Raw genomic sequence first — 25,802 nt, 5'->3', positions numbered from 1 at the left:
AGCCTCTGACCATTCATCACCTCGTTCATCACATGTTCCCAAAAGTGTCTCCTTGATATCAATCATCCTGATTTGGTGAACTTCAGATACCCATGGCCTCTTCTCTTTTTCCAAACCTCAGCTGGTGTACCACAAAAGAGGCAGTCAGTATTGAAAGAGAATGTACCATGTGATCTTCATGTTTGTCTACTTGGTTCTGAGTCCTTGGCTATCTGTGGTCGTCTAGTATAAGAACGTTGACAGTCTCTGTGTACTTTATCACCAGGTACAGTGAGAATGTTGTCTCTCATCTCTTTACTGGCCTTGTTGATAGACAAACTTCCCTTCTCTCTAAGTGTTGATTATGACCCTGATCCATCAACATCCTTCTTGCAAATGACACACTGTTCATATTCCTCCATTCCTGAAAATGGACAAAAAATAATCTCACTGATCAATGATGCAAAGTAAACATAACAATTAACACGGATGACAACATACAAAGCATATTCTTCTTTACCTGACATTTAGGTGAACATTAGGTGCAGATGGGACATGTGTTATGTGACACAATCAAGAGTGGCCAACATTAGTAATGGGGGTAGTAAAGGGAGAAAGAAAAATATAGAACAAATTTTTGTTTCTTGCTATTTCCAAATGTTACTTTCATTGTCATCATAATTTTGCCTACTGATGTTTTGGTTTTATAACTATAGCTTATATCTAAGCAATCTAACATGGTGACACTTTGAATCCTACTTTAAAGATCTGCTTATATATTATTTTATATAGCTGTTAGTGGGCCCCTAATACAGTACTTGAAGACGTTCAAGACATTAAGCCTTGGTGCAGAATTACAGCCACTACGAGCCAGTCCCACAATGAGCTTTCCACAAACGTGCCTTATAGGCGGGTCAAGGTGGAGGGTGGGGGTGTGGCCCTGAGCAGCTTGCGGTCACGGTACCATGCACTCATGTTTACAGAGGATGTATGGCAATGGCAAGGCAAATATAAATATGTAAATATTCTAGAACACTCCGGGTGCTCCGGCAGGAGTCCTGGAGCTCTATATCTAAATAATATCGTCGGGTTCTCCGACGTCTCTGGTACTTCCACATCAATCTGAAGTAGGCTGAACCGCAACATGGAGGAGAAAGGGATTGTTGCCCGCGATTGTTTACCGCGATTGTCTCCCGCTGTAGCCCTGCTACGGCGGGAGACACTCTCTGGGCGGGCAAAGCAGAGAAAGGGAAGGTAACTTGGTCCCTTATAACGATATGTGGGGCCATATTCTGTTTAGCACACTTATTACCAGAGATGTGGACTCGAGTCACATGACATGGACTCGAGCGAGACTCGATGCATGATTTTGATGACTTCAGACTCGACTTGACTCGGACTTTGCCTCTTCGACTTGTAATGACTCTACATGTCTTGAGTCAAAAACATTTATTGTTTTAGATATCTAATTTATTTCCCGCCTAGAGGGTTAGACACCCAAGACGCATTCACTTCCGTGAAGATGAAAAAAAAAACAGCGAGCGAAGACAAATCTACACTTCAATAATATCAAAACAAAATTTCGAGATCATTTATACTTTATTCAGAATAACAGTTTTAGTTTCATATCGGCTGCGTTTTGAGTTGGTCCCATTGAAGCCGTCTGGCCAGACACTTAAGACATCGTAACTAAATTACTAATTGTTCAACCGTTTACCTTCGTTCAAAAAATATAACAAATCTACACACTCGTATCTTCAATAATATCTAAACTGAATTTCGATATCATTTATGCTTTCTTCAGAATCACAGTTTTAGTTTCATATCGGCTTCGTTTCAGTTGGTCTCATTGATTAACGTTGACGCTGGAGGTGCGGACGTTCAGCAGTGTTGCCAGATTGGGCGGTTTTCCCACCCTATTGGGCTACTTTTAACAACATAAGATTTCGGCGCATGCGCATATCATAACCCATTTGAAGACAGAAACAATGAACATATTATAACTGTATTGATAAGAAATGACATTAGAGTGATATGTTGAAATTATGATCAATAGCCTAATAATGACATTACTAAGTAAAAATACATGGTGACTTGTTCAAGACTTGAAAAAGTTTGGGACTTGGACTTGGACTCGACTTGACTTTGGTGTGACTTTGACTTGGACTCGACTTGCCTTTCCCTTTCTTGACTTGGGACTTACTTGGGACTTGCCAAACAGTGAATTTGTCCCATCTCTGCTTATTACAGGAAAATACTATCATTCAGTAATATATAGATGTATGGGTTATCGTAGGCATTGCACTGCAATGTAAGTAATTCAACTCAAATTTGCTCCTGCTAGCTTAGCTAGCTTACACAACTGTGTTGTGAAAATATTCACCAATCCTAAACTTGGAATAAACTTAGACATCTTTTCACCAATAATAGTTGTACGACAGCTCAACACACATCCAGATGATCCCAATAAATTTTAGTTTATCACCAGGTATGTTTTATTACTGTAGGTTGAATTATCCATGTAGGAGAAACAAAAGGAAATCTTTCTTACCTGACAGCTTAATGAGAGTTGATTGACAGTTGAGTTGACAGTTGACCAATGACAATAGAAGGAATGACTGAATCTCTGCTATTTATGGTGACATTTGTTGCATTCTAAGATGTCAACAAGATTCTACAAGACATTTTCATCTGGTTATAGCCTACCATATGTTTAGATCCGTTATGGTATTTATTTTGTTTATTTTTTTGTTGTAAGAATTCTTTTGGGCGTTTTATGCCTTTAATGAGATAGGACAGTAGAGAGCGACAGGAGACGAGTGGGGTGGGATCCAGAAATGACCATGGGTCGGGAATCGGTCCCGGGTTGCCGGCATACGGTGCGGGTGCCCCAGCCAGCCGCGCCACGGGTGCCCCAGCCAGCCGCGCCACGGGCCCGGGCCCCGTTTTGGTATTTATGCAAATTAGCATATACGTAATTAGATTATTCCCCGTTTGCCCATGTTAACAAACAATTTCAAAAAACTTGTAATACATTTTTTGTTTGTCTTGATGTAAGTAATCAACTCAGTAATTTTCATGCTGATATCCAAAGGTAATTTATTTTTGCCTATTCCCGTGAGAAAAATAATGCATAGGCGTTTGAATAGGGTATATTTGGGTCTTTTTCTAAACTCTACCCTATTGGGAATCTTCTGGGCTTTTTTTTTCCTTACTCAGGACATATTGAGGATACAAAATCGGTTGAGCTGCTTCTGTTTTGGTCCTATTTTGGCTTAAAATGACTAGACTAATAAGGTTAGAGGTGGTTGATTTAAGATATTAGGTTATGGATGGTTAAGTTTGGGGTTAAAGATGGTTAAGTTTAAGTATCAGAGTCACGCATTTAGGTAATTTCTGCTCTATCATGTCAACAACTGTACCCTGGAGATCATCCTGGTCACCTGACCTCACATTCTGTTTTGCTACACGGATCAGTCTGACTTCTAGCCGCCCACATCCATTTCCAGAAATGACAATGTAGCACCCGTGGTCTTAGCCCAGCGTTACTCATTGCGCGCCTCGCCATGCCTCTATTTGCGGCCCGCATGGCAGTAAAAATGTACAGTGATATGATCATGCGGTGCACTATTCCGCCATGTCCACTAGAGTGCGCCATGAGACCATGGTTGAGTGTGGTTAAAGTAAAACACATTGTGCATACGTAGGTTTGTAAATTTATGTTAAAGTGTGTATTTAGGCCTGATTATTGATTTGTTTAATTCACAATGTAACTTTTTAAGAGAGGGAATGATTATAGTAAATGGCTATAAGTGTAATATTTATTTATTTGAGTTTACTTAAGTGAGAAAATGTGAAAGTAAAGAAGACAACCAGACTGTGAACTTCATATTTGAATGTGAAGAAATTGTATATTTTCTGTTTTGATATTTTCTTTAAAAAACATTGTATTTATGTAAATACTTTGGAATATTAATACATTCTTGTCGAAGCCACGACAAAGAGAGCAACGTGTCGAGCGTGATTATTTACTTCTCTCCTTTTCACGGTGTTACACAGGCAGGGTTCCCAATGTCTCTGAATTATTCCAGAAAATAATACTAAACAGCTCACGTAGGACACAGTTGAATTAGCCTCTTAATTTTCCTCTCAAAGTGCACCGGATTGATGCATTTTACATTGAATTGTAAAAAGAATGTATTGAAGGGGGGGTATTCTATGAACACACTTGTTTTCATTGATAATATTTGTAACTAACCCTAACCCTTAATTCATTATTTTTTTTACAAATATTTTAATAAAAACGAATAACTTATATGGAAGCTATATAACAATAGCTTCCATGTTATGTGACCAAGTGTCTCCACATTATTCCAGAAAATAGTACACAGTCACACAAGTCTTAATTTTCCTCTCAAAGTGTACCAGATTGATGCATTCTAGGTTTAAAGGTACCAAATTTTCTTCCCTGAGGACCCCCTAAGGACTGGGTTCCCTCCACAGTTTCACAAAATTCTGTGGGAAACACTGCTTTGGGGATGACATATTAATAAGCAGGCATACTTATGTATGACTGGATTTATAGGTTTTGATACTTTGCGGTAATAATGGCTCCCCTGTTGACTTTGTCCTGTCAGTGCGGCTCTCCTGAAAAAAATACTACTTTACTAATGAAGGGAGTTTGTGTTGGTTGAATAATTGAAATGCCTTTTAGCATAATATCATTGACAGTAGCACAAAAGAGAGCTCTGGAAAATAACAAACAAAACGAGTATGTTTACTCATATTCTACAAAAAGAATATGTCCTTTTGTAGCTGGTTTTCTGTTCAGCTACAGTCCTCCTTGGGAGAGAGGAGTTGGGGGCTTGTTCGGGCAAAGAATTAATTACTATTCATGAATCACCATATGTCACGGTATTTTATCCAAAAAATAATTATTTCTCTTTTTAAACCATGTTTCTAACTTAACATTTGTATTTGAAATTATTTTTATACATATTAATAATGTTTTACATTTTTAACCATGAAAATGAATTCAATTACTCTTACACTTTATTGAACAAATGCCTTATAAGCAACAAAATGAATAAAATCCCACTTAAAAGTGGGTTAAATATGCTAAACAACGTGCTTCAGTGTCATCCAAAATCTGAAACCACCCTCCAGAGTGGAAAACTTGAATATGCTCCGTCGTAGCGTTTCCGTCTACACTGCCAAGACGCAAAGCTCTGCTCAGATCTGCTCACGTCGCGCACGCGTTTACGTCACATACAGCGCCAGTACAGGGAAATAAACAAACATGTTGGATTATTTCCATGCGTCGGACCGTCAAGCTGCTCTGGCAGCTCTAATAAACTTACAGGAGTCTTTCCACGAAATGTACAGGATATGTACAGATAGTATTACTGAACAGAGAAGGATCTGTAATTATGTTTTGGTTTTCGCGGCACAGATAAGAGAAGAAGGAAGATTCAATGCATGCGCTCAGACATGGTGGTGTTGTGTGATAGTGTATCACAGCACCACCTAGCTGCCTGACATGCATACCCAATCGAAATCCACACAGTTTTGCGTCACCGTATGCACGCAGATTTCCTCCCGAAAACACTTGTCTAAACGCGGAATAAAAAGTGAAGGCGCGACGCCACTTTTGTGTCTTCTGTTCAGACCGTCATCATGTAAACGTAGCCTGAAACAAAGAAGGAGCTCAGTGAACCGCACTTGTCACTGCCCCGGCAAATTTGAAAACCTGCATTGGACTTTTGTTCATAATGCATGATCATACTAATGCCATGCCACAGGAGAAGTAAACCTCGTCGCCAAAAAAGCGAAAAAGGAAATTAAAAAGGCAACGTGACCAGCAAATTCAAAAAACAAGGGTAAACATTGGGGTAGCTTTTCCCAGGTTTAAAGAGCTAATGAAGGATTATGATTTTCAAACGGACGCTGAAGTTGCCTGCTTTCTTCTCGACAGGTAAGACTAATGTCGCTGTCTAAATTACAAGCCTTTCTCATTGCTTCGTTGTGTAATTCTTTAAATAGACAGCATAACGGTATAACACGTAGGGCCCTATTTTAACGGTCTGAAACGCAAGTGAGACACGCAAAACGTAGAAGTAGCTGTGTGGGCGGGTCTCTGGCGCTGTTGCTATTATACCGGCAGATAAATTACCCTTGCGCCCGACTCAAATCTAAAAAGGGTTGCCCTGAAGTAGTCTAATTACCCGTAGGTGTGGTTTGGGCGTAACCTGCAATAAACCAATGAGAGTGCCATCTCCCATCCCTTTTAAGAGCCATGAGCGCATTTGAAAGTGACGAGTTGATATTTTGACAGTTGATATTTTCGTTTGCAGTCTCCGATGAGACAGATGCATGACCACATGAGTTTCAAACTTCAAATGGCTCAGTATAATATGGCCTAATTCACACATGGAATAGCGTTTTCTTCTACAACTTCAGAAATACTGAATCGTCATGTAAATTTCAGCAAAGAAAACTTAACACACCTATGATATGCGGTCCTGTGGCCGCAACTGTGGGTCTATTTAATGATATGCGGCAATACATTAACAAACATTGTTTCTTACCAGTATTGTATACATTATCGTTATCAACTTGTGTTCTAATATTCATGTGTCCCCCCATTAATATACATTGCCATGGACTGTACTATGCGTTACGTGTTTAGTTTGCGTGTGTTTAAACAGATGGATGCACACACACGCGCCCGCATTCATTCATTCTTTTTAACACTCACTCGCGGTAAAATGATGTTTTCTCACATACAAATACTTATCAATCCGAAAAGTTATGGGCTTGTGCACGATGTCTGTGTCAAGAAAATATGTATTTGCTGTACGGTGTTTGCAGATGCATTGATTTAAATACAACTTATTACCGCTGTATCAGCTGTTCTTTCCCAAATAATTTAACCAACGTTATCATTTACCCTAAAACAAGATTTTGTTTTGGAAGGCTGGGACATAGCCTACTTTGCTCAAGTTTATTATTGTTATTATTTTAATGCATGGCATAGCCTACTACAGTGTTCATTCATGCAGCCCCTTTGGAAAAAAAATGTTTACGCAATCCACATCATCATAATATCTCAATTATATTTCAAGGCAAATCGTTTGCATGTATGTGCTGTGTATAGCCTACTGGTGTGTCAGCTTATGTTGCAGTTCCGACCTGCCATGGTAGCCTATGTCAAAATAGCAACACCAACTGCGCTATCCACTAGTGCACTTAGCACACCAGGTATTTGTCGGTCAGTTGCGCAACTGCTTTATCGATCTGTAAGATAGCACCATGTATCATCCCTGCGCAAGGCCGGGAAAATCGGCCTTGCGCCGGGTGCAAACTAGCAAAGATACATGCGTTGGTGTAGAAAGTCAATAGCGCTGGATGCAAGATAACGTATAGTTAAAAGCCTAAACAGCCTCATTGGTGGATAGCAGCATAACTAGATCAATATGGCAACATAATTCACTATATTGCTCGAGTAATTCCTCATACATGCTCATACTAGGGCTGTAACGATATACCAACTCACGGTTCGGTTTGAATCACGATTTTTGACCCACGGTTCGATACATCCCACGATTTTTTTAAATTTAAAAAGCATTTTATTTAACAACACTTATATAACAATTAACTTAATTTAACATTTAATAACAAAGAATTTGGGACACTGAACAGATTTGAACAGAAAGACTGCTATTAAAGTATAGCAAAATTAATAAATAAATAACCAAAGATTGCAGTTGGAGGATGCTTGCAGGTAGGCAAAAACCCTCAACTAGTTTTGTGGTTTAGGCTTACGTATTTGAAAATATTAATAATAACAATAATGTACCCATCCTGTCAATAATTGGTGGCCGCTTCATTCTGACCTATAAGCAGACCAACTGCCGGTCAAAGCACACAAAGCACTAGAGACAGGGATCACACAGGCTATCACACAGGCAGGATAAATGTCGTTCATATCGCATATGAGTACTTCGCAGGCTGATGACAGCGCCACGAAGCGCTGTCATCACAGCCAGGGCATCTCGTCGCAGACTTACGGCATCGGTAAGAGGAGCGGTGTCAGCAGAGTATTATTTAGACATTTTTGTCTGATAACGGAAACCTGTTGTACGGTAAAGACAGGTTTGTGGCTTTGAGTGTCGCGATTTCGGTTTGCATATCGTTACAATTAGGGCATTTAGCAGACGCTTTTATCCAAAGCAACTTACATCGGTTAATACAGACATTGACACACCGACAGCAGAGTCAACCATGCAAGGCGACAGCCAGGAACGATCTAGCAACCTTTCGGTTACAAGGCAACTGCTCTACCTCTTGAGCTAACCTTGTTACAGGCCTAGCGCATACTATTCGATTCAGTTTGAAGTTTACTTGGAGACTACATACCTCGTCACCCCAAAAGCAAACTCAATGAGGTAGTATTGGATGACATGTTATCATAGCTTCTTGGCACATACCGACTACCGTAGTTGCAACCAGGTAGCAACGCACATTTGAAAAAACGAAGCTTGGTGGGGTAGTGATCTTTATTTGACCTTTGGATGACCTCCCCTAGCTCCTACTGTTTGTTATGTCCCATTAGCAGCTAGCCTCATATGTATCATCTGTAGGACTCACCCGATAGCACTCTCTTGTCTCTTGTCTTTGGTCAGGGTACTCCAGGGACACGTCCTTCCTGGAGATGGTGGTGGACATCATCCAGGAGCTGAAGCGGGCCAACCCCAGTCTGGTTTATGGTAATTGTTCTGATGCTGCAGCATGTGACTGATGAATACAGCTTATTTATATTAATTTTAAAAAATGGAATAAATATTCTTAAGGTTCAGCCTATTTGTGAGCATCCTTGAGCAAGATGATGCTAATCCGACCAGTCTCCATAAACACATGTATCAGCATTCGCTCCGCTGTTTGGGATGAAAATGTATAAAGGAACGTAGTAAACGGTAGTAAAATGACAACACACAAACCCTGACCTGTCCATCACACTAATAATTAGATGTAGGCTTCACCTTACTAATTGGCTACACTACTTATTAACAGTGGTGACCAATTTAACAAACCTTTTGAACCAAGACATGGTTCCTTGTGGTTCTTTAAAAACAACAGGCGTTTGTAATCTCAGACAATAATGATGTGTGAAACATCCCCAACATGAATGATACAGGGAGCAGTCTCTCAGTGATGGACACACTGGCCTAATGTTGAAGAGAGACACTGGATGGACATTCATCGCAGAATCGCAGACGTCTTATCTTGCAGTGATTGTCAATTGCCAGTATTATTGCCTGTGGTACCTGGTAGACTAGATACCACGTGGCACCAGGTACGACTGCAATGGAAGGCCTGCTTAGACCAGACAAATATCAGCTCACTGACTCAGTGTGTGTCCTTTCAGTGTGTGACCCTGTGCTTGGAGATCATGGTTCCATGGTATGTTGGCACGAACACAACCACACACATACACACACACACAAAATGCAAATCCTTTACTGAGGTTGTTGGTTCAGTTCCTTTGTGTAGGGAACTTTGCTACCATCGTCCGGGACTCAAATACAATTTCCAGTAAAATCTGTGTGTGTGTATGTTCATGTGTATGTGTGTTTGTTTGTGTGTGTGTGTGTGTGTGTGTGTGTGTGTGTGTGTGTGTGTGTGTGTGTGTGTGTGTGTGTGTGTGTGTGTGTGTGTGTGTGTATGTGTGTTTGTTATAGTATGTGCCTGAAAACCTCCATCCTGTCTATAAGAACAAGGTGGTCCCGGTTGCTGACATCATCACTCCCAATCAGTTTGAAGCAGAGTGAGTAACTTTGATAATCAATAAAATTAATAACTGATAATACGATAGTCAATAAAAACCTTAGTCTCCAGTCACCTTTGCATTGTTACAATTATGTTCTTGTGACTGAATCGTGTGCGAGGTGCTGTCTTAAAGTTTGTTATTTAAAGGCGGCCGTTTATCCTTTGTTAACGCTGGTATTTAACGCAATTTTTTACACTTAAATTATTTTCATTGTTCCATTTAGCCTTGTTAAGGGGTGTTTTCTGTGGTCCATTTAGCCTTGTTAAGGGTTTTTTTGCGGGCCACTTAGCCTCGTTAAGGTTTTTTTTCTGTGGTCCACTTAGCCTTGTTAACGGTTGTTTTCTGTGGTCCATTTAGCCTTATTAAGGGTTGTTTTCTGTGGTCCACTTAGCCTTGTTAAGGGGTGTTTTCTGTGTTCCATTTAGCCTTGTTAAGGGGTGTTTTCTGTGGTCCACTTAGCCTTGTTAACGGTTGTTTTCTGTGGTCCATTTAGCCTTATTAAGGGTTGTTTTCTGTGGTCCACTTAGCCTTGTTAAGGGGTGTTTTCTGTGTTCCATTTAGCCTTGTTAAGGGGTGTTTTCTGTGGTCCATTTAGCCTTGTTATGGGTTTTTTTGCGGCCCATTTAGCCTCGTTAACGGTTGTTTTCTGTGATACATTTAGCCTCGTTAAGGCGTGTTTTCTGTGGTCCATTTAGACAATGTGGGCAGGAACATAGGAAACAAAATAACTTGATAAAATATAACACAAGGATACGAGCAGTAAAACAAGAGAGGAAGAGTCCAGAGGAAGAATGGCAAGGAGTAGAGCTTGTGGATGGAATCACTGTTAACGCTGGGTTCGTGTTTTTTGTTTTTTTATTTCAGGTTATTGACTGGGAAAAACATCAGCACAGAGAAAGAGGCTGTGGAGGTGAGAATCCTAACAGCCCTTCAACCTAGTCCCTTCCTTCCTCCTTCTGTCCTTCTACCTCCATCCTTTATACCTCTGTGTCTAAGGAGGTGACTTCTAATGTTAGTGACCAACTAGGTAGATAATGATGTGTCTGTAACAGAAGTTACCTACTAGGTAGATAATGATAGTCTGTAACAGAAGTGATCTACTTGGTAAACTATGATGTGGATTGTAATGGTAGTGATCCATTATTAGATATATTAGATATATTAGATATTGAAATCTTTACTATTAGTGTGAATGCTGTAGCATTCACACTCTAGATATTGTAATCTTTATTATTCTTATTCTTCTTCCGTCGTTTTTTGGTCTTCAAATCCTCCGCCATAATTTCAGCTACAGAAACCAAATCAACTATTTAACTACTTCAACTATTTAAATGTGCAGCTCTTTAACGACATGATGGCTATTATTCAGCGTTTTTCAACTCCTTCAACTTTTTAAACTATTCAGCTTTTTCCACTTTTTTTTTAACATGGGAGTCAATGCCACTCCCATTTCCTCTGGAACTTAAACTGTTACTGACGTAACTAAATCGATTTTTAACCGTTTACCTTCGCAAACCATTTAACAAATCTACACACTTGTATCTTCAATACTATTAAAACTGAATTTCAATATCATTTATACTTTTTTCAGAATCACAGTTTTAGTTTCAAACCGGCATAGTTTTCAGTTGCTCTCATTGATTTCCGTTGACGTCAGAACGTGAGGACGTTCAGGCACACACACACACACACACACACACACACACACACACACACACACACACGCAATAGGTCCGCCATTCTCTTAAAGAGACACACACACACGCAATGGCTCCGCCAATCTCTTAAAGAGACACACACACACACACACAGCTTTATTCCAATTCAATTTTAACATTTTGAACTCTGTTCAAATCTCTCACTTGATTAAAGCTATTCAACATTTCTACTGCCTGCTACTACTACTACTCCTACCACTACTACTACTACTACCAATACTACTACTACCATTACTACTACTCCTACTAATACAACAACTACAATTACTACTAATTCAGCTACTACTACTACTTCAGCTACTACCTACTACTTCAGCTACTACCTACTACTTCAGCTACTACAACTACTTCAGCTACTACTACTACTTCAGCTACTACCTACTACTTCAGCTACTTCTGCAACTTCAGCTACTACTACTACTACTGGTACAACTTCAGCTACTACTACTTCAGCTTCTACTACTTCAGCTACTACTACTACTTCATCTTCTACTACTACTTCAGCTACTACTACTACAACTACTTCAGCTACTACTACTTCAGCTACTACTACTACTTCAGCTGCTACTACTACTTCAGCTACTACCTACTACTTCAGCTACTACAATTACTATTTCAGCTACTACTTATACTTCAGCTACTACTACTTCAGTTACTACTACTACTACTTTAGCTACTATTTTCAGATTCTTCAGTTCAATTAATTTTTCATTTCTTCATTTTCAGCAACGCTTTTTGCTTTTCATTCAGCCGTCAGCATTCACACGCGTTTTCTGCAGGAAATGCAATTTCTAGTTCTTATTCTTATTTTTATTCTTCTTCCGCTGTTTTTTGGTCTTCAACTCCTCCGCCATACTTTCAGCTACAGAAACCATTCCACTATTAAAACGTTAAGCTCTTTAACGACATGATTGCTATTATTCAGCGTTTTTCAACTCCTTCAACTTTTTAAACTATTCAGCCGTCCTCCCATTTCCTCTGGAACTTCAACTGTTTAAGGCGTAACTAAATTGATTTTCAACCGTTTACCTTCGTTCAAACCATTTAACACCATTTAACAAATCTTAACACTTGTATCTTCAATCCTATACATACAGAATTTCGATATCATTTATAGTTTATTCAGAATCACAGTTTTAGTTTCAAACCGTCATATTCTACAGTTGGTTCCATTGAAGCCGTCTGCCCATTCTGACAATGAAATTACTTAGGACTTCGTAACTATTCCGTTCAAATATCTCACTTGATTAAAGCTATTCAATATTTCTACTGCCTACTACTACTACTAGTCCTACCAATACTACTACTACCATTACTACTACTCCTACCAATACAACTACTACAATTACTACTGCTACTTCAGCTACTACTACTACTTCGGCTACTACCTACCACTTCAGCTACTTCTACTACCTAAGCTACTTCTACTACTTAAGCTTCTACTACTACTTCAGCTACTACCTACTACTTCAGCTACTATCTACTACTTCAGCTACTTCTACTATTACTTCAGCTTCTACTACTCTTTCAGCTACTACTACTACTTAAGCTTCTTCTACTACTTCAGCTACTACTACTTCAGCTACTTCTACTACTACTTCAGCTTCTACTACAACTTCAGCTACTTCTACTACTTCAGCTACTTCTACTACTACTTCAGCTACAACTACTTCAGCTACTACTACTACTTCAGCTACTATCTACTATTTCAGCTACTAGCTACCACTTCAGCTACTTCTACTACCTAAGCTACTTCTACTACTTAAGCTTCTACTACTACTTCAGCTACTACCTACTACTTCAGCTACTATCTACTACTTCAGCTACTTCTACTATTACTTCAGCTTCTACTACTCTTTCAGCTACTACTACTACTTAAGCTTCTTCTACTACTTCAGCTACTACTACTTCAGCTACTTCTACTACTACTTCAGCTTCTACTACAACTTCAGCTACTTCTACTACTTCAGCTACTTCTACTACTACTTCAGCTACTTCTACCACTACTCCAGCTACTACTACTACTTCAGCTACTACTACTACTTCAGCAACTACCTACTACTTCAGCTACTATTACTACTTCAGCTACTACCTACTTCTTCAGCTACTACTACTACTTCAGCTACTACTACTACTACTTCATCTACTACTACTTCAGCTTCTACTACTTCAGCTACTACTACTTCATCTTATGCTACTACTTCAGCCACTACTACTACTTCAACTACTACTACTACTTCAGCTACTACCTACAACTTCAGCTGCTACTACTACTTCAGCTACTACTATTACTTCAGCTACTACCTACTACTTCAGCTACTATTACTACTTCAGCAACTACTACTACTTCAGCTACTACTACTATTTCAGCTACTAATACTTATACTTGGAGCTTGGAATCGCGCGCTTCTTTTCAGATTTTTTAAATATTTTATACTTTTTAAGATATTCTACTTTTAAATATTATCTTTTTTTTAACTTGGGAGTCAATGGGAGGACGGCAGGCCCATTAACTAAATCAATTTTCAACCGTTTACCATCGTTCAAACCATTAAACAAATCTACACACTTGTATCTTTAATAATATCCAAACGGAAATTGGATATCATTTAAACTTTATTCAGAATAACAGTTTTAGTTTCATACCGGCTACGTTTTCAGTTGGTCTCATTGATTGTTGTCGCAGGAGCGTGAGGACGTTCAGCAGTGTTGCCAGATTGGGCATTTTTCCCCACTGGATTGGGCTCCTTTTGGAGGACGTTCAGGCAGTGTTGCCAGATTGGGTGGTTTTTCCCTCTCTATTGGGCTATTTTTAATCACACACCGGCTCGCTATTCTCTTAAAGACACACACACACACACACACACACACACACACACACACACACACACACACACACACACACACACACCAGCAGTGCAGGGCAATACATTTGACCTTAGCAATGCTTTGCGCTTTTCATTCAGCTGTCACTTTATTTGTTTCTAACCATTTACTTTTTCTTAAATGGTGTGCATGTTAACATTGTTTACTCCATTTAGACTTTTGAACTTTTGTTCAAGTCCCTTCACTTGATTCAGACCATTTAACGTTTCTTTATGTCTTAATCTATGTGGCTTTATTAAAAAATATTTTCCACTTCACTTTGTACTACAGCACTCACCACATTTTCTGCAGGAAATGCATTTTCTAGTTTACATCTGTAGTCCATTGGGCGGCAATGTAAATACCTCATGTAACAAAGAGCGTAATTAAAAACAACAACACATAAGGCAATTGCGGAGCAAAATTCAAATTAAATGTTGCATACTTGAATTTGGTCTGCGATATTCATAGGTAGTCTGACTGCACTTAGTGCTTTCTTTGTTTCTGTGGCTCTCCTTGCAACCTGCTGAGGCGGAGCAACTCCGGTCAGGATCTTGTACTTTATTGATAAAAAGGAAGCTGTCAAGAGATTATGTTTTCTGATAATATTGCAGTAGTGGTTTTGGTAAGACGTCCTCTTCTGTACGCCGACCATTGTTATTTATATTTTTTGTACGTGTTTCAGGTCCAGGAGACATTTCAGCAAATCTTTAAAAATATATCAAAGCTAATAAAAAGCTAAAACTTCCTCAGCCGATCGTTTCTGAGATTATTACTCTCTAAATAAAACATTGCAACTGCATGCATGCAAAAACTACTCGGACTACGAACCGTCTGTCTTGTCTACAGATTCTGCTTTCACATGCAGATACATTTGTATCGAGATTATGTGGTTTGCAACGTTAGTGACTTAGATAGGTAGATAATGATCTGGTTTATAACGATAGTGACCTACTAGGTCAGGGGTGGGCAGTTATTTTCCCTAGGGGCCCCCAGAAACAGGTACTGTTATGGTGGGCCGGAACAGTAGGCTGAACTAAATTCCACTCAATACTGTATGGTTTTGATAAGCTGGACTAATAAAAGTAAATGTCATCATTTGCCAATGAAAAATAAACAAAGTAGACATTATTTCATTACTTAATCAACATTCACAAAAACAATTGTGGACAAAATGTTCATATTTGGCCATTTTTCAAAGGCCAGCATTAAATTAACTCTATTCAGCCATATGTCTAGTTTTTTTTTCTTTCAAAAAGATCATAGAAAGAATGTTAAAAAAAAAGGCTACAGTCTTCCGGAAAACACGCAGGTGATGGCATCGTGAGCCTGAGCTCCTCGTCACCCCGATTAGAGTTTAAAGGTCAAGCGCTAAAAAGTATGCTTTAAACTGAGGAAAAAATAAACAAAAGAGATGGAGCAATTGCCTCTAAAATTCACGGATGACATTTCCACTAAAATTGAGAACTTCAGAACAGACATTAACGACTTCCAAACAGAAACAAAACAATCTCTGGCAGAACTATGTCAAGATATTAAAGAAGTGAAAAGAGAACTAAAAGATACCGGAGAAAGAATGGTGGATTTGGAGGAAAGAAGAAGTGTCAAGAGAAAGCGAGTGTGCTGCAGGGAATAAATTACTTCTTTTAACCAACAAAATGAAAAAATCAAGACAGAACAACATAAGGATATTTAACCTGAAAGAAGGAGCCGATGTTGAGGACATGACCCCATTTTTTGAAAAAACTTGTTAAAGGTCCCATGGCATGCTACTTTATGAATGCTTTAATATAGATATTAGGGAGCCCTGGAGCTCTATATCTAAATAATATATTATACATAGATATCTATATCATATAATATATATTTTCACGGCCAAAAGCTGTGTGCGCCTCCAGACGATATTATGAATCTCAAACGACTGCATTCTCCGATGTCTGGTTCTCCCACGTCAACATCAATCTGAGGTAGACTGAACCACGGCATGGAGGAGAAAGGGATTGTCTCCCGCCGGAGCCTCGCTGCTGAGGGACCACCGCCTCCTGCAGCGGGCAGTGCCGGGGCGGTGGTCCCTCGGCAGCGGGCAGCGGGAAGCGTGGCTCAAGCGGGAGACAATCGCGGGCAACTATCGCTTTCTTCTCCATGTTGTGGTTCTTGTACTTCAGGGAGTAAAAGCCAAAATTCCTTCCCCTCAATTACTTCTCAACCATGGCTGAGATAACCCCCACAACGAGTCTCGTTGTGGAAATACCAGAGACGAGAGTCTGACGTGTTAAGTGCCGTAACGCAAACAGCAGAACGGTTATCCAAATAACAAAGAAGTTTACAATACTTGCGTTACAGTGATTGTAATCACACACACACACACACACACACACACACACACACACACACACACACACACACATACAGACACACACACACACACGTGGCGCTCGCACGGCATAGCTGATGTTTCATTGGCGGGCCAAATTCTCTGGGTGGGCAAGGCAGAGAAAGGGGAAGTAACTTAGCCCCTTATGACAACATATGGGGCCACATTCCAATCAGCGCGCCTGAGCTTCCATTTTTTCAAAGGAGAGCAGGATACCTAGTGCTCGTTTTACACCGAATGCAAGTTTCAGCCACTGGGGGACTAAAACCTGTCCCCAAGCGGCAGGCTAGGGGAACTCATATTAATGTTAGAAAACCTCATAAAGTGATATTTTCATGCCATGGGACCTTTAAAAGAGACATTGGGACTCCAAGTACAACAAAAAATCGTGCGAACGAACCGAGCAGCCCTGCGCACAGAGCCAGGGACACGCGAACACGCTTAATCATTGTGTGTTTCCTTGATTGGGACACGAGACAAAAGGGCTCAAATCAGCGTGGGGAAAAAAGGCAATCCTATTTCAGCTCACACAAATCTACTTTGAAGAAGATATCACCAAAAAAGTCCAAGAGGAAAGAAACCGACTGTATCCAATCTGAAAACACCTGCATGAAAAACGGGTGAAATCCCACATCATCTAACCAGCGAAAATAAAGGTTTTTGGAAAAGATAAAAATCGACATCTATGAGGACGCCTACGTTTCAGGGAAGGCCATTGACATAAGGCTTCCGAGATCTCCCAAGGCAGACTTGAAGGCGAGGCTGCATGGCCGCGATGTGTGGTGGATGCAACTACCCAAGGAGGAACAGCAGTGATGGCGCAATGCAGCGAGGGGAGCGCACGGAGAGTTTAGAGCAGACAAACTTAACGAACAGTGATACAGGGAGGTAGGAATTTCATTATGAGTAATACAGTATATAACTGGACGGAAAAACTTTATATGGGTCCACTAAACACTAACTAAAATGACCTAAACCTGACAACGAGACTCAAATATTGATATGAAGAGATGAGATGAAGAGATAATGTGTTCTATTTTTTTCTTGTGCGTTTCTTCTCTGCGTGTCTTTTTGTTTTTTAATGCTCAAATTCTCGGCCAGATATGTTTTTTCTTGTTTTGTTTGTTTTCCCTGTGACCAAGAATGAACTTCAGAACTGGGACTATTTACAAATTACTATGATGACTATTATTATTGGGTTATTTAGTTTTTCCTATAAAGAGCATAGGGGACATAGTCTTCTTTTATACTTGACTTTCCTTTGTCAAAGAACGGTGCTTGGTATAAGAATAAGGGGAGAAAGAAGGAAAGGGGGGGGACATTAAAGTAGGCTTAGATTAAGGAAGAAGGAAAACTCCTACCTATCTATCAGCTCATCAATTTGCTAGGTTTCTTAATTTAAATATGGTTTATAAGAAAAATATGGCCATGTAGGCTAAGTAGAAAAGTATATAAAAGACGTAAGCCATAATGAAGGAAACGTTGGGAAAATTGCTTTATTTCACTTTATTATTTTGTCTGCGTAAAATCTGTTTTGTTATATTGATTTTGGACTGGGCCTGGTATATGAAGAAAGACAAAAACAAAAGAATATATTATTTAAAAGAAAATAAGAAGAAATGACAGGAACAATAAAAGTAACCTCACTCAAGGTAATCCTATAAAAAGGAAAAATGGGCTATTAAAAATGAAGCATGGAAGCATAGATAATGAAGCAATAACATTACTATAAACATACAAGTTGCAAAACCTCCAGAACAAGGATCGGATCTTATAGCTAAAATAATAGACTTAATAACTCTTGAAGGAAAAGGAATAATGATTATCGGGGGGATCTGAATCTAGTCATGAATTCTAAATTAGACTGTCAACGTAATATAAAACATAAAGGAGAGAAAGCTGCACAAATCTTAAAGAGAGCGGAGTCCAAGATTGGTCTCAGATGTCTGGAGAAAGTTAAACCCTAACAAAAAGGATTACACATATTCTACGGCCCATAATAAATTGAAATTGAAGAAATAGAAGTATCAGATCATGAACTGATATCCATGAGATTAAATCTAGGAACTGAAAAATATCAACAGTTTGGAGATTTTATAATTCAATTTTGAATGATGCTGACTTTAAAAATGTAATTAAAAAGCATAAAACAATACATAGAAATAAATGATAATGGAGATATTTCCCTAATCATAGTGTTGGAAGGGGCAAAAGCAGTAATAAGAGGAGAAATAATAATGCTTTCTTCACATAAGGTGAAGAAAAAAAGAAAAAAAGTGATCTAATAGTCTCCTAAACAAACTTCAAAGTGAACATAAAAATTATAACAGCCACACTTTAAATGAAATGAGGCAAATTAGGTCTAGATCAAATTGAACTAGATAATATTGAAAGACCATTAATTTTCACCAAACAAAAATGATAGTGGTTCAAAAGCGCAATATTATATCATTCCGACTAAAAAAACAAAGTACAAAAGCAAGTGTACTCAAAATAAAGCGCAATAATTTAGAAATGTTTGTTAAAAGGACACAAGGATTCAGAAATACCTAGAAAATATAACACTGCCTGGAATAACAGAAGATAAAAATACACAATTGATAAAGCCAATAAAAATAGAGGAAACTATAAGAAAAACAAAAAATAAGAAATGCCCAGGGAGTGGCTTCACAAATAAATTCTACAAAGCATTTATTATTATGAGGCTTGAGGCTTGATGACCCAAGACGGCTCGGCCTGCCTGCCCCGGTACAGCCACCAACCACATCCGAACTTGTGCGGGTACAAGTGTCACGAGGAAATCCAGAGAACCCTCAAGAAGTTGTTACACAATAGCCGTAAGGCAAAAAACAAACCATGAAGAACTGTCACTTGCATTTCTTTCAATATCCAAAATTTTTTTTTTTCTAACCAAAATTTTTTTTATTGAACAAATCTAAATTTTAAAAAATGGAAACATTTTAAAACCATATACAATTATATTTATTTACAATATTTATTTGCAGGCATTTACACGTAAATGTGTCCCTAATCTTCCAGACACAGCATCTGCCTATGACAACTCACCTGCGGGGACTAGCGACAGCATACCGTCTCAATCTCTGAATCAATTTCCCTGTAATTCCGTACACAACGGACGTACTTGAGCAGATACATAAATGTACGATTGCTGCGCAAATTGTTCATGCTATCGGTATGTATTATGTTGGCCAACACTCTTACACTGATTGTTCTGTTCAACAACCAAAGATAAAACAATTCTAATCTAGTATATAACATCTCCCCATCAACTATAAAAAAGGATGGGTTTATTTTAACCCATACACCCTTTAAAAATGTATAACCATGTCTACTCTTTATGAACATCTACCTCGGAGATGGCTTCACGCATTCGCCGGCTTCTTTGAAAACAAATGCACATGGCCAGCGTAGAAGTGGATGGGGAATGAGTTGTTACGACAGTGTTGTAAAGTATCTCCTCCGAAGCTGTAGGGGGAGCTCAATGCGAGCGCAAACCAAGAAAAAAGCGAAGAAGTGTCCAAAGTTGCATAGTTCCCCTTTAAGAGGCACAGGAGGCAGGGAGATCCTCTTTGCCCCTTGATTTTTATTTTAGCAATGGAGCCATTAGCAGAAAAGAAAATAAATAATTCTTAGTTAAAAGGATTACAGTGAGAAGAGGATGAACAAAAAATTGCAATGTATGCAGATGACGTAATCCTATACTGAACCAACCAAAATCAATCACTTGGTTGGGTTAATGGATGAAATCGAGCAATATAGATATATATCTGGGTACAAAATTAAATAAAAGTAAATCAGAAGCAATGATAATTGGTCAACCAACATCCAGAGTCATCCTCCCCAAAGACCTCATTTAATTACTAGAAAATAAATTTGGACTACTGGAAAATAACCTTAAACAGGATTAACTTAGATGGTAAATAATACCACTATCTATAACAGGAAAATGTTAACTGTCAAAATGAACATCTTGCCTAGATTCATATAATTTTTTTCTCCAAAATGTACCAATGTGTGTATCAAAAAAGTCTAAACGAATGGGACAAATTGCTAAATTATTTCATTTGGGGTGGGAGAAAAGCCAGAATTAAATTTAAGATGATTGAAATAAACAAACTATCTGGATAACTGCCCAAATAAAAGCAATCCTAGCTTGGATGAATGAAAACCATATAGGAAACTATACTTATATTTACTAGACTAACTAATATATCTCCCACCAAAAAAGATAATGTAATTATAATAATAATACATTTTATTTATAACGCACTTTACATCCACTCAATGACCTCAAAGTGCTACAATGCACATTAAAAGATGAATAAAACATTAAAGACTAACTAGATTAAAAAGAAAAATAACAGAGAAAAAAAAATCATTTAAAATAGCAGTTTAGCCAATGGCTTTTCTAAAAATATGTTTTTTTTAGGGCTATTTTTAAATGAATCCACAGTCTGTGAGGCCCTTAGTTGGTCAGGGAGAGCATTCCACATGCAGCTAAGCAGAAGGCGCCATCGCCCATAATTCTGAGCCTTGTCCTCGAAAGCTGCAGGAGGTTGGCCTGTCCAGAGCGGAGATGGCGTGAGGAGGAATGGGGGGGGATGAGTTCTTTGCGGTATAGGGGGGTAGTGCCATGGAGGCACTGGTGGGACAGAAGGGAAATCTTGAATTTGATCCTGTACTGGACAGGAAGTCAGTGGAGGGATTTGAGGATGGGTGTGATGTGGTGGTACTTCCGCACCCCCATTAGGATCCTGGCAGCACATTTTTGGATATACTGCAGCCGCTGGATGTTCTTGCTGGGGATCCTGATGAGGAGTGCGTTGCAGTAGTCCAGCCTAGAGGAGACAAAGGCGTGGACAAGTTTTTCGGAATCAGGGAGAGTGAGTATGGGGCGGAGTTTTGCAATGTTCCTGAGGTGGAAGAAGGAGGTTTTGCAAAGATGTTGAATGTGGGCCTCAAAGGTCAGGTGAGGGTCCATTCTGACGCCGAGGTTAGTGACTAAGGATGAGAGGTTGATGTCATGGCCGGAGAAGCTGATGTTGGTGATAGTGGATGACCGGGTCTGGTGTGGAGTGCCAACAAGAATGGCTTCCGTTTTTGAGCCATTGAGCTGCAGGAAGTTAGCCGCCATCCACACCTTTATGTCCTCCAGGCAGGTGGAAAGTGTGGATAGGGCTGCAGTTGGGGTTGGGTTTGTTTTTATGTAGAGTTGGGTGTCATCAGCGTAGCAGTGGAAAGATTCCATGCCGGTTGATGACATGACCAATGGGGAGCATGTATAGCGTGAAGAGAGTGGGGCCAAGGACTGATCCTTGAGGGACACCACAAGTGACAGAGTGCGTGTACGATTTAGCCTCACCCAGGGATACATACTCTGTTCTGTCCGAGAGATACGATGTAAACCATGGCAGGGTAGTGTCAGAGAGTCCGATGGAGTAGTGAAGGCGGATATATATATCAGTAGTACAAAAGGAGCCTGGACAGATAGGGATTGAAAAGATTTAGCCAGATGATGACTAACAAAGGGATTGAAACCTTTGAAATTCTTTCCAAAGAATATAATCTTCAAAAGACTAAATTCTATAAATATCTGCAACTAAGAAGATAGCTAATAAAGACTGTTGTTGATAAAACTCTTAAATACATTCACCCTTTAATTATATATATTGCAAACACATATGATAAATTATATACTAAGAAGGTTATTGGAAATATAAACATAATAATTGAAGAGAGAGATGATGGAGAGAGATTTAAAGGTATTGACGACTTGGGAAAATGAATTTAATATAAATGTATTATTATAAATAATACCTGGAAAACAACAAACTCTAATCTGGAAGGAGTTTTCCTGGAAAGTTCAAATTAGATATTTCAAAACACCAGTTATCCACGCAAAATATAGTAATAACCTTACATCAAGCTTTTGGCGTAACTGTGGAGAAAACAGGGCTTATCTACACATATACTATACACATAACGTTTGTGTGTGTGTATATGTATATATATATATGTGTGTATATGTATATATGTGTAAATGTATATATATGTGTGTTTGTATATGTATGTGTATATATATATATGTGTGTATATATATATGTATGTGTGTTTATGTGTGTATAGATATGTGTGTGTATATGTGTGTGTGTGTGTGTGCGTGTATACATACGTATATATGTGTATGTATATGTGTGTATGTATATATGTATATATATGTGTGTGTATTCGCTCTCAAAAGTCTTGAAATTGGCTTGAAAACTCACCATGCAGTGTCACTGGAGTCCCTCTGGACCCTAACATGGAGGAGTCCCTCTTGCCCCTTACATGGAGGAGTCCCTCTGGCTCCTAACATGATGGAGTCCCTCTGGCCCTTAACATGGACGAGTCCCTCTGGCCCCTAACATGGAGGAGACCCTCTGGAGGGGATCGGCTGATGCTTTGGCTTTTTTCAGGGTCTACATGTGGGTGAGAATGTTAACCTTGGCTTGAAAGAAACTTTCTCATGAAAGCTTTCACCAGGCTGTACATGTCATGTGCAAGTAGCCCCTTGCCTTGCAGTTTGGTAATGGGTAGTTCATTCATTAGTGCATTCATATTGACAATAAATATAATATCTGCCTTCCAGTCTCCATCTGGAGCTCTGGGATGTCCTTGCCTTTCATCTCACAAAACTCTGGATCTCTGCTCTAATGTCCTACACTCTTTTAAGAACTTTGCCCAGGCTGAGCCCTTGGACAGTTTGGTTGTAGCCTATGCCACTATGTTCAGTGTCATGCTCCTCCAAGAGTGAGACAAACTGTCTGTAATTGAATGCTCTTGCCCTGAGGAAGTTGACTTTCAGTAACAACCAGCCCTGGTTTGGCCATCGGGAGGGCCGTTCGGGAGGTTTCGCTTTGGGCCGGTTCACTTTCAAATGTCTTTTGGGTGGGAAAAAAAAAATATAATTTTATCTTCTCCTAAAGTAGACTTTCTTCATTCATCTGACATTTCAGCCCCTGCATCTCAGTATATATAATATGGATTATACATTTTAAGATAGTTCTTTCCTCCCAAATATTTGAGTTGGTTTTGTCCATAGTTCATCTTTTCTTGAGCGGTAACAGAAGAGAAATAGAGAATAGAAGCGACCAGTGTCATTGATTATGGAGGGCAGGAAAAGGCCAGGAGGAGCCAAAAAGGCCAGATTTTAAAAAAGAAGGGCACTGGAGGAAGATGCTGCCAAAAGTGCCAAAATAACCGAACTGTGTAGAAGGCACAAGTGGCACCCGATAAAGAAAGATGTGGATCTAATGATTAATTAGCAACGTAAATAATCATAGTAATGATAATTATAATAATAAACTATTTGTGCTACGTTTGCAATGCCAACCTGAGCATTAAAATTTAAACCAATTAATTTGTCTAGTTTTTTTTTTAAGCAATTTGAACGCTGAAGAGGCAAGGACTACTGAGGGGACAGGTAGAAGATAATCTGCCAGTTATTTAAATGAACATGTTATTATTATGTGTTATATAATATTGTTATTATATAACATATATTATTACATGTAATATGTTCATTTACATGAACATATTACATGTAAAATATAAAAGACTAAACAAACGTGATAGATAGTAAATTATATCAAGATATTCAGAATAGTGTCAACATTGATGATACTGATTACCTGTTCAGATTATTTTGTGAAGTGCCGATAATCTTTTAAAGAAGAAAAATGGCCTACATAAAACAAAAACTTCAAGCAAGTTATGCAGTAGCTAAAAAAAAAACATAATCAAATATTTTGTAACCTCAGAGCAGCACTCCAGCCTGTCTGATGCTACTGTTGAACCCAATAGACATGTAGAGGCCAGGTCTGAGGGGACAGGTAGAGAGAATTGTAAAGGATATATTTAAATTATTTGATATAAGATAACCCACACATAGATCTGACATGATGCATTTAAATGATCCGAAATATGTAATGGGTTAACGTTGTATATTTAATCTATAATTGATAGTTTTGATTGATAATTTTTTTTCTTATAAACTGATCATTGAGGTGGATTTTTCTTTTGGCAAATGTTGATCCAATATCCAATAAAAAGGGATAGTAAGAGTTTTGCACTGTTCAATTATTCAAATTCTTCCACCACTGAAAAGAATTCACAGAGCTGAAAATAGGTCCAACTCCAGCCCTGGTTACAACATCAATGACTTACACAACAAATTCTGATGTATAATACAATGCAAAAATAAAAATGTCTGGTTCTGGGTTCATTTCTCACTTTAATCTTGCATCCGCCTTCAAAGTCTGACATTTTTACCTGTCAGTTTGGACAACCATCGGTTGTAACACATCCAAGTGTGTCCCATTTCAGTCACAGCTTTTTTTTTTCTAACCCTGCATTTACATTCCTTGAACAAATCGCTCCTCGTCGTCTTTCATCGACCAAATTGCTGCCAGCTCCTCCATAATGTCAAAGTCTTTCGCTATCCCACGTACAAAAATGAGAAACTTGGCTGCGGACATCACAGCTCTCGTCCAGAGCGGAGAAAAGTTTAAAATTGTCTGCTTTATTTGGCATCTGAAAATACAGATTTCCATTAATGGCCTCAGTTCTTCTGGTAACAGTTCACCAAAGCGGCTGATCTCGAAGGCCCTGTTTTTCTCAGAGCAAGTGCAGCAGAGTCCACCAAACGCTCTTTGATAAACCCATCGGAGAAAGCTGGTCCTGGCTGCTGTATTCCTGGATGTGCAAAGCTTGGTTAATAGGTCTAGTTGCCTTTGCAGCTTAGTTAGCAAAGCTTCAGATGTCCTTCCCGCTGAGTCGGTCAAGATTCTGTAGCTGTATTTATATCTCTGCGTGTTTATTCTTGTAATGGCGATTCAAATTGTAGTCCTTAAAAACGTTGATCTTTTCTCTGCAAACTTAACACACGGCTTTACCTTTGACTTTGATAAATAAATACTTAGAAGTCCATGTTTTGTTAAAAAGTCTGCCCTCAATCTCAATCATTTATTTTTTAATT

General features: G+C 38.9%; 1 protein-coding gene across 1 annotated transcript in view; it reads left to right on the top strand.

Moving 5' to 3' along the window:
• Positions 1 to 25,802, top strand: part of pdxkb (pyridoxal (pyridoxine, vitamin B6) kinase b) — a 49,303-nt gene that overhangs the window by 15,024 nt on the left and 8,477 nt on the right. The window contains exons 4-7 of the mRNA XM_079729888.1: positions 8,664 to 8,747; positions 9,407 to 9,441; positions 9,720 to 9,805; positions 10,673 to 10,718. Coding sequence (XP_079586014.1) covers positions 8,664 to 8,747; positions 9,407 to 9,441; positions 9,720 to 9,805; positions 10,673 to 10,718 — 251 coding nt within the window. The remainder of the gene's footprint in view (positions 1 to 8,663; positions 8,748 to 9,406; positions 9,442 to 9,719; positions 9,806 to 10,672; positions 10,719 to 25,802) is intronic.

This window comes from Pollachius pollachius, assembly GCF_949987615.1.
Source record: "Pollachius pollachius genome assembly, chromosome: 2".
Classification (NCBI taxonomy): Eukaryota; Metazoa; Chordata; class Actinopteri; order Gadiformes; family Gadidae; genus Pollachius; species Pollachius pollachius.
This window is presented reverse-complemented; position numbering and strand designations above follow the sequence as displayed.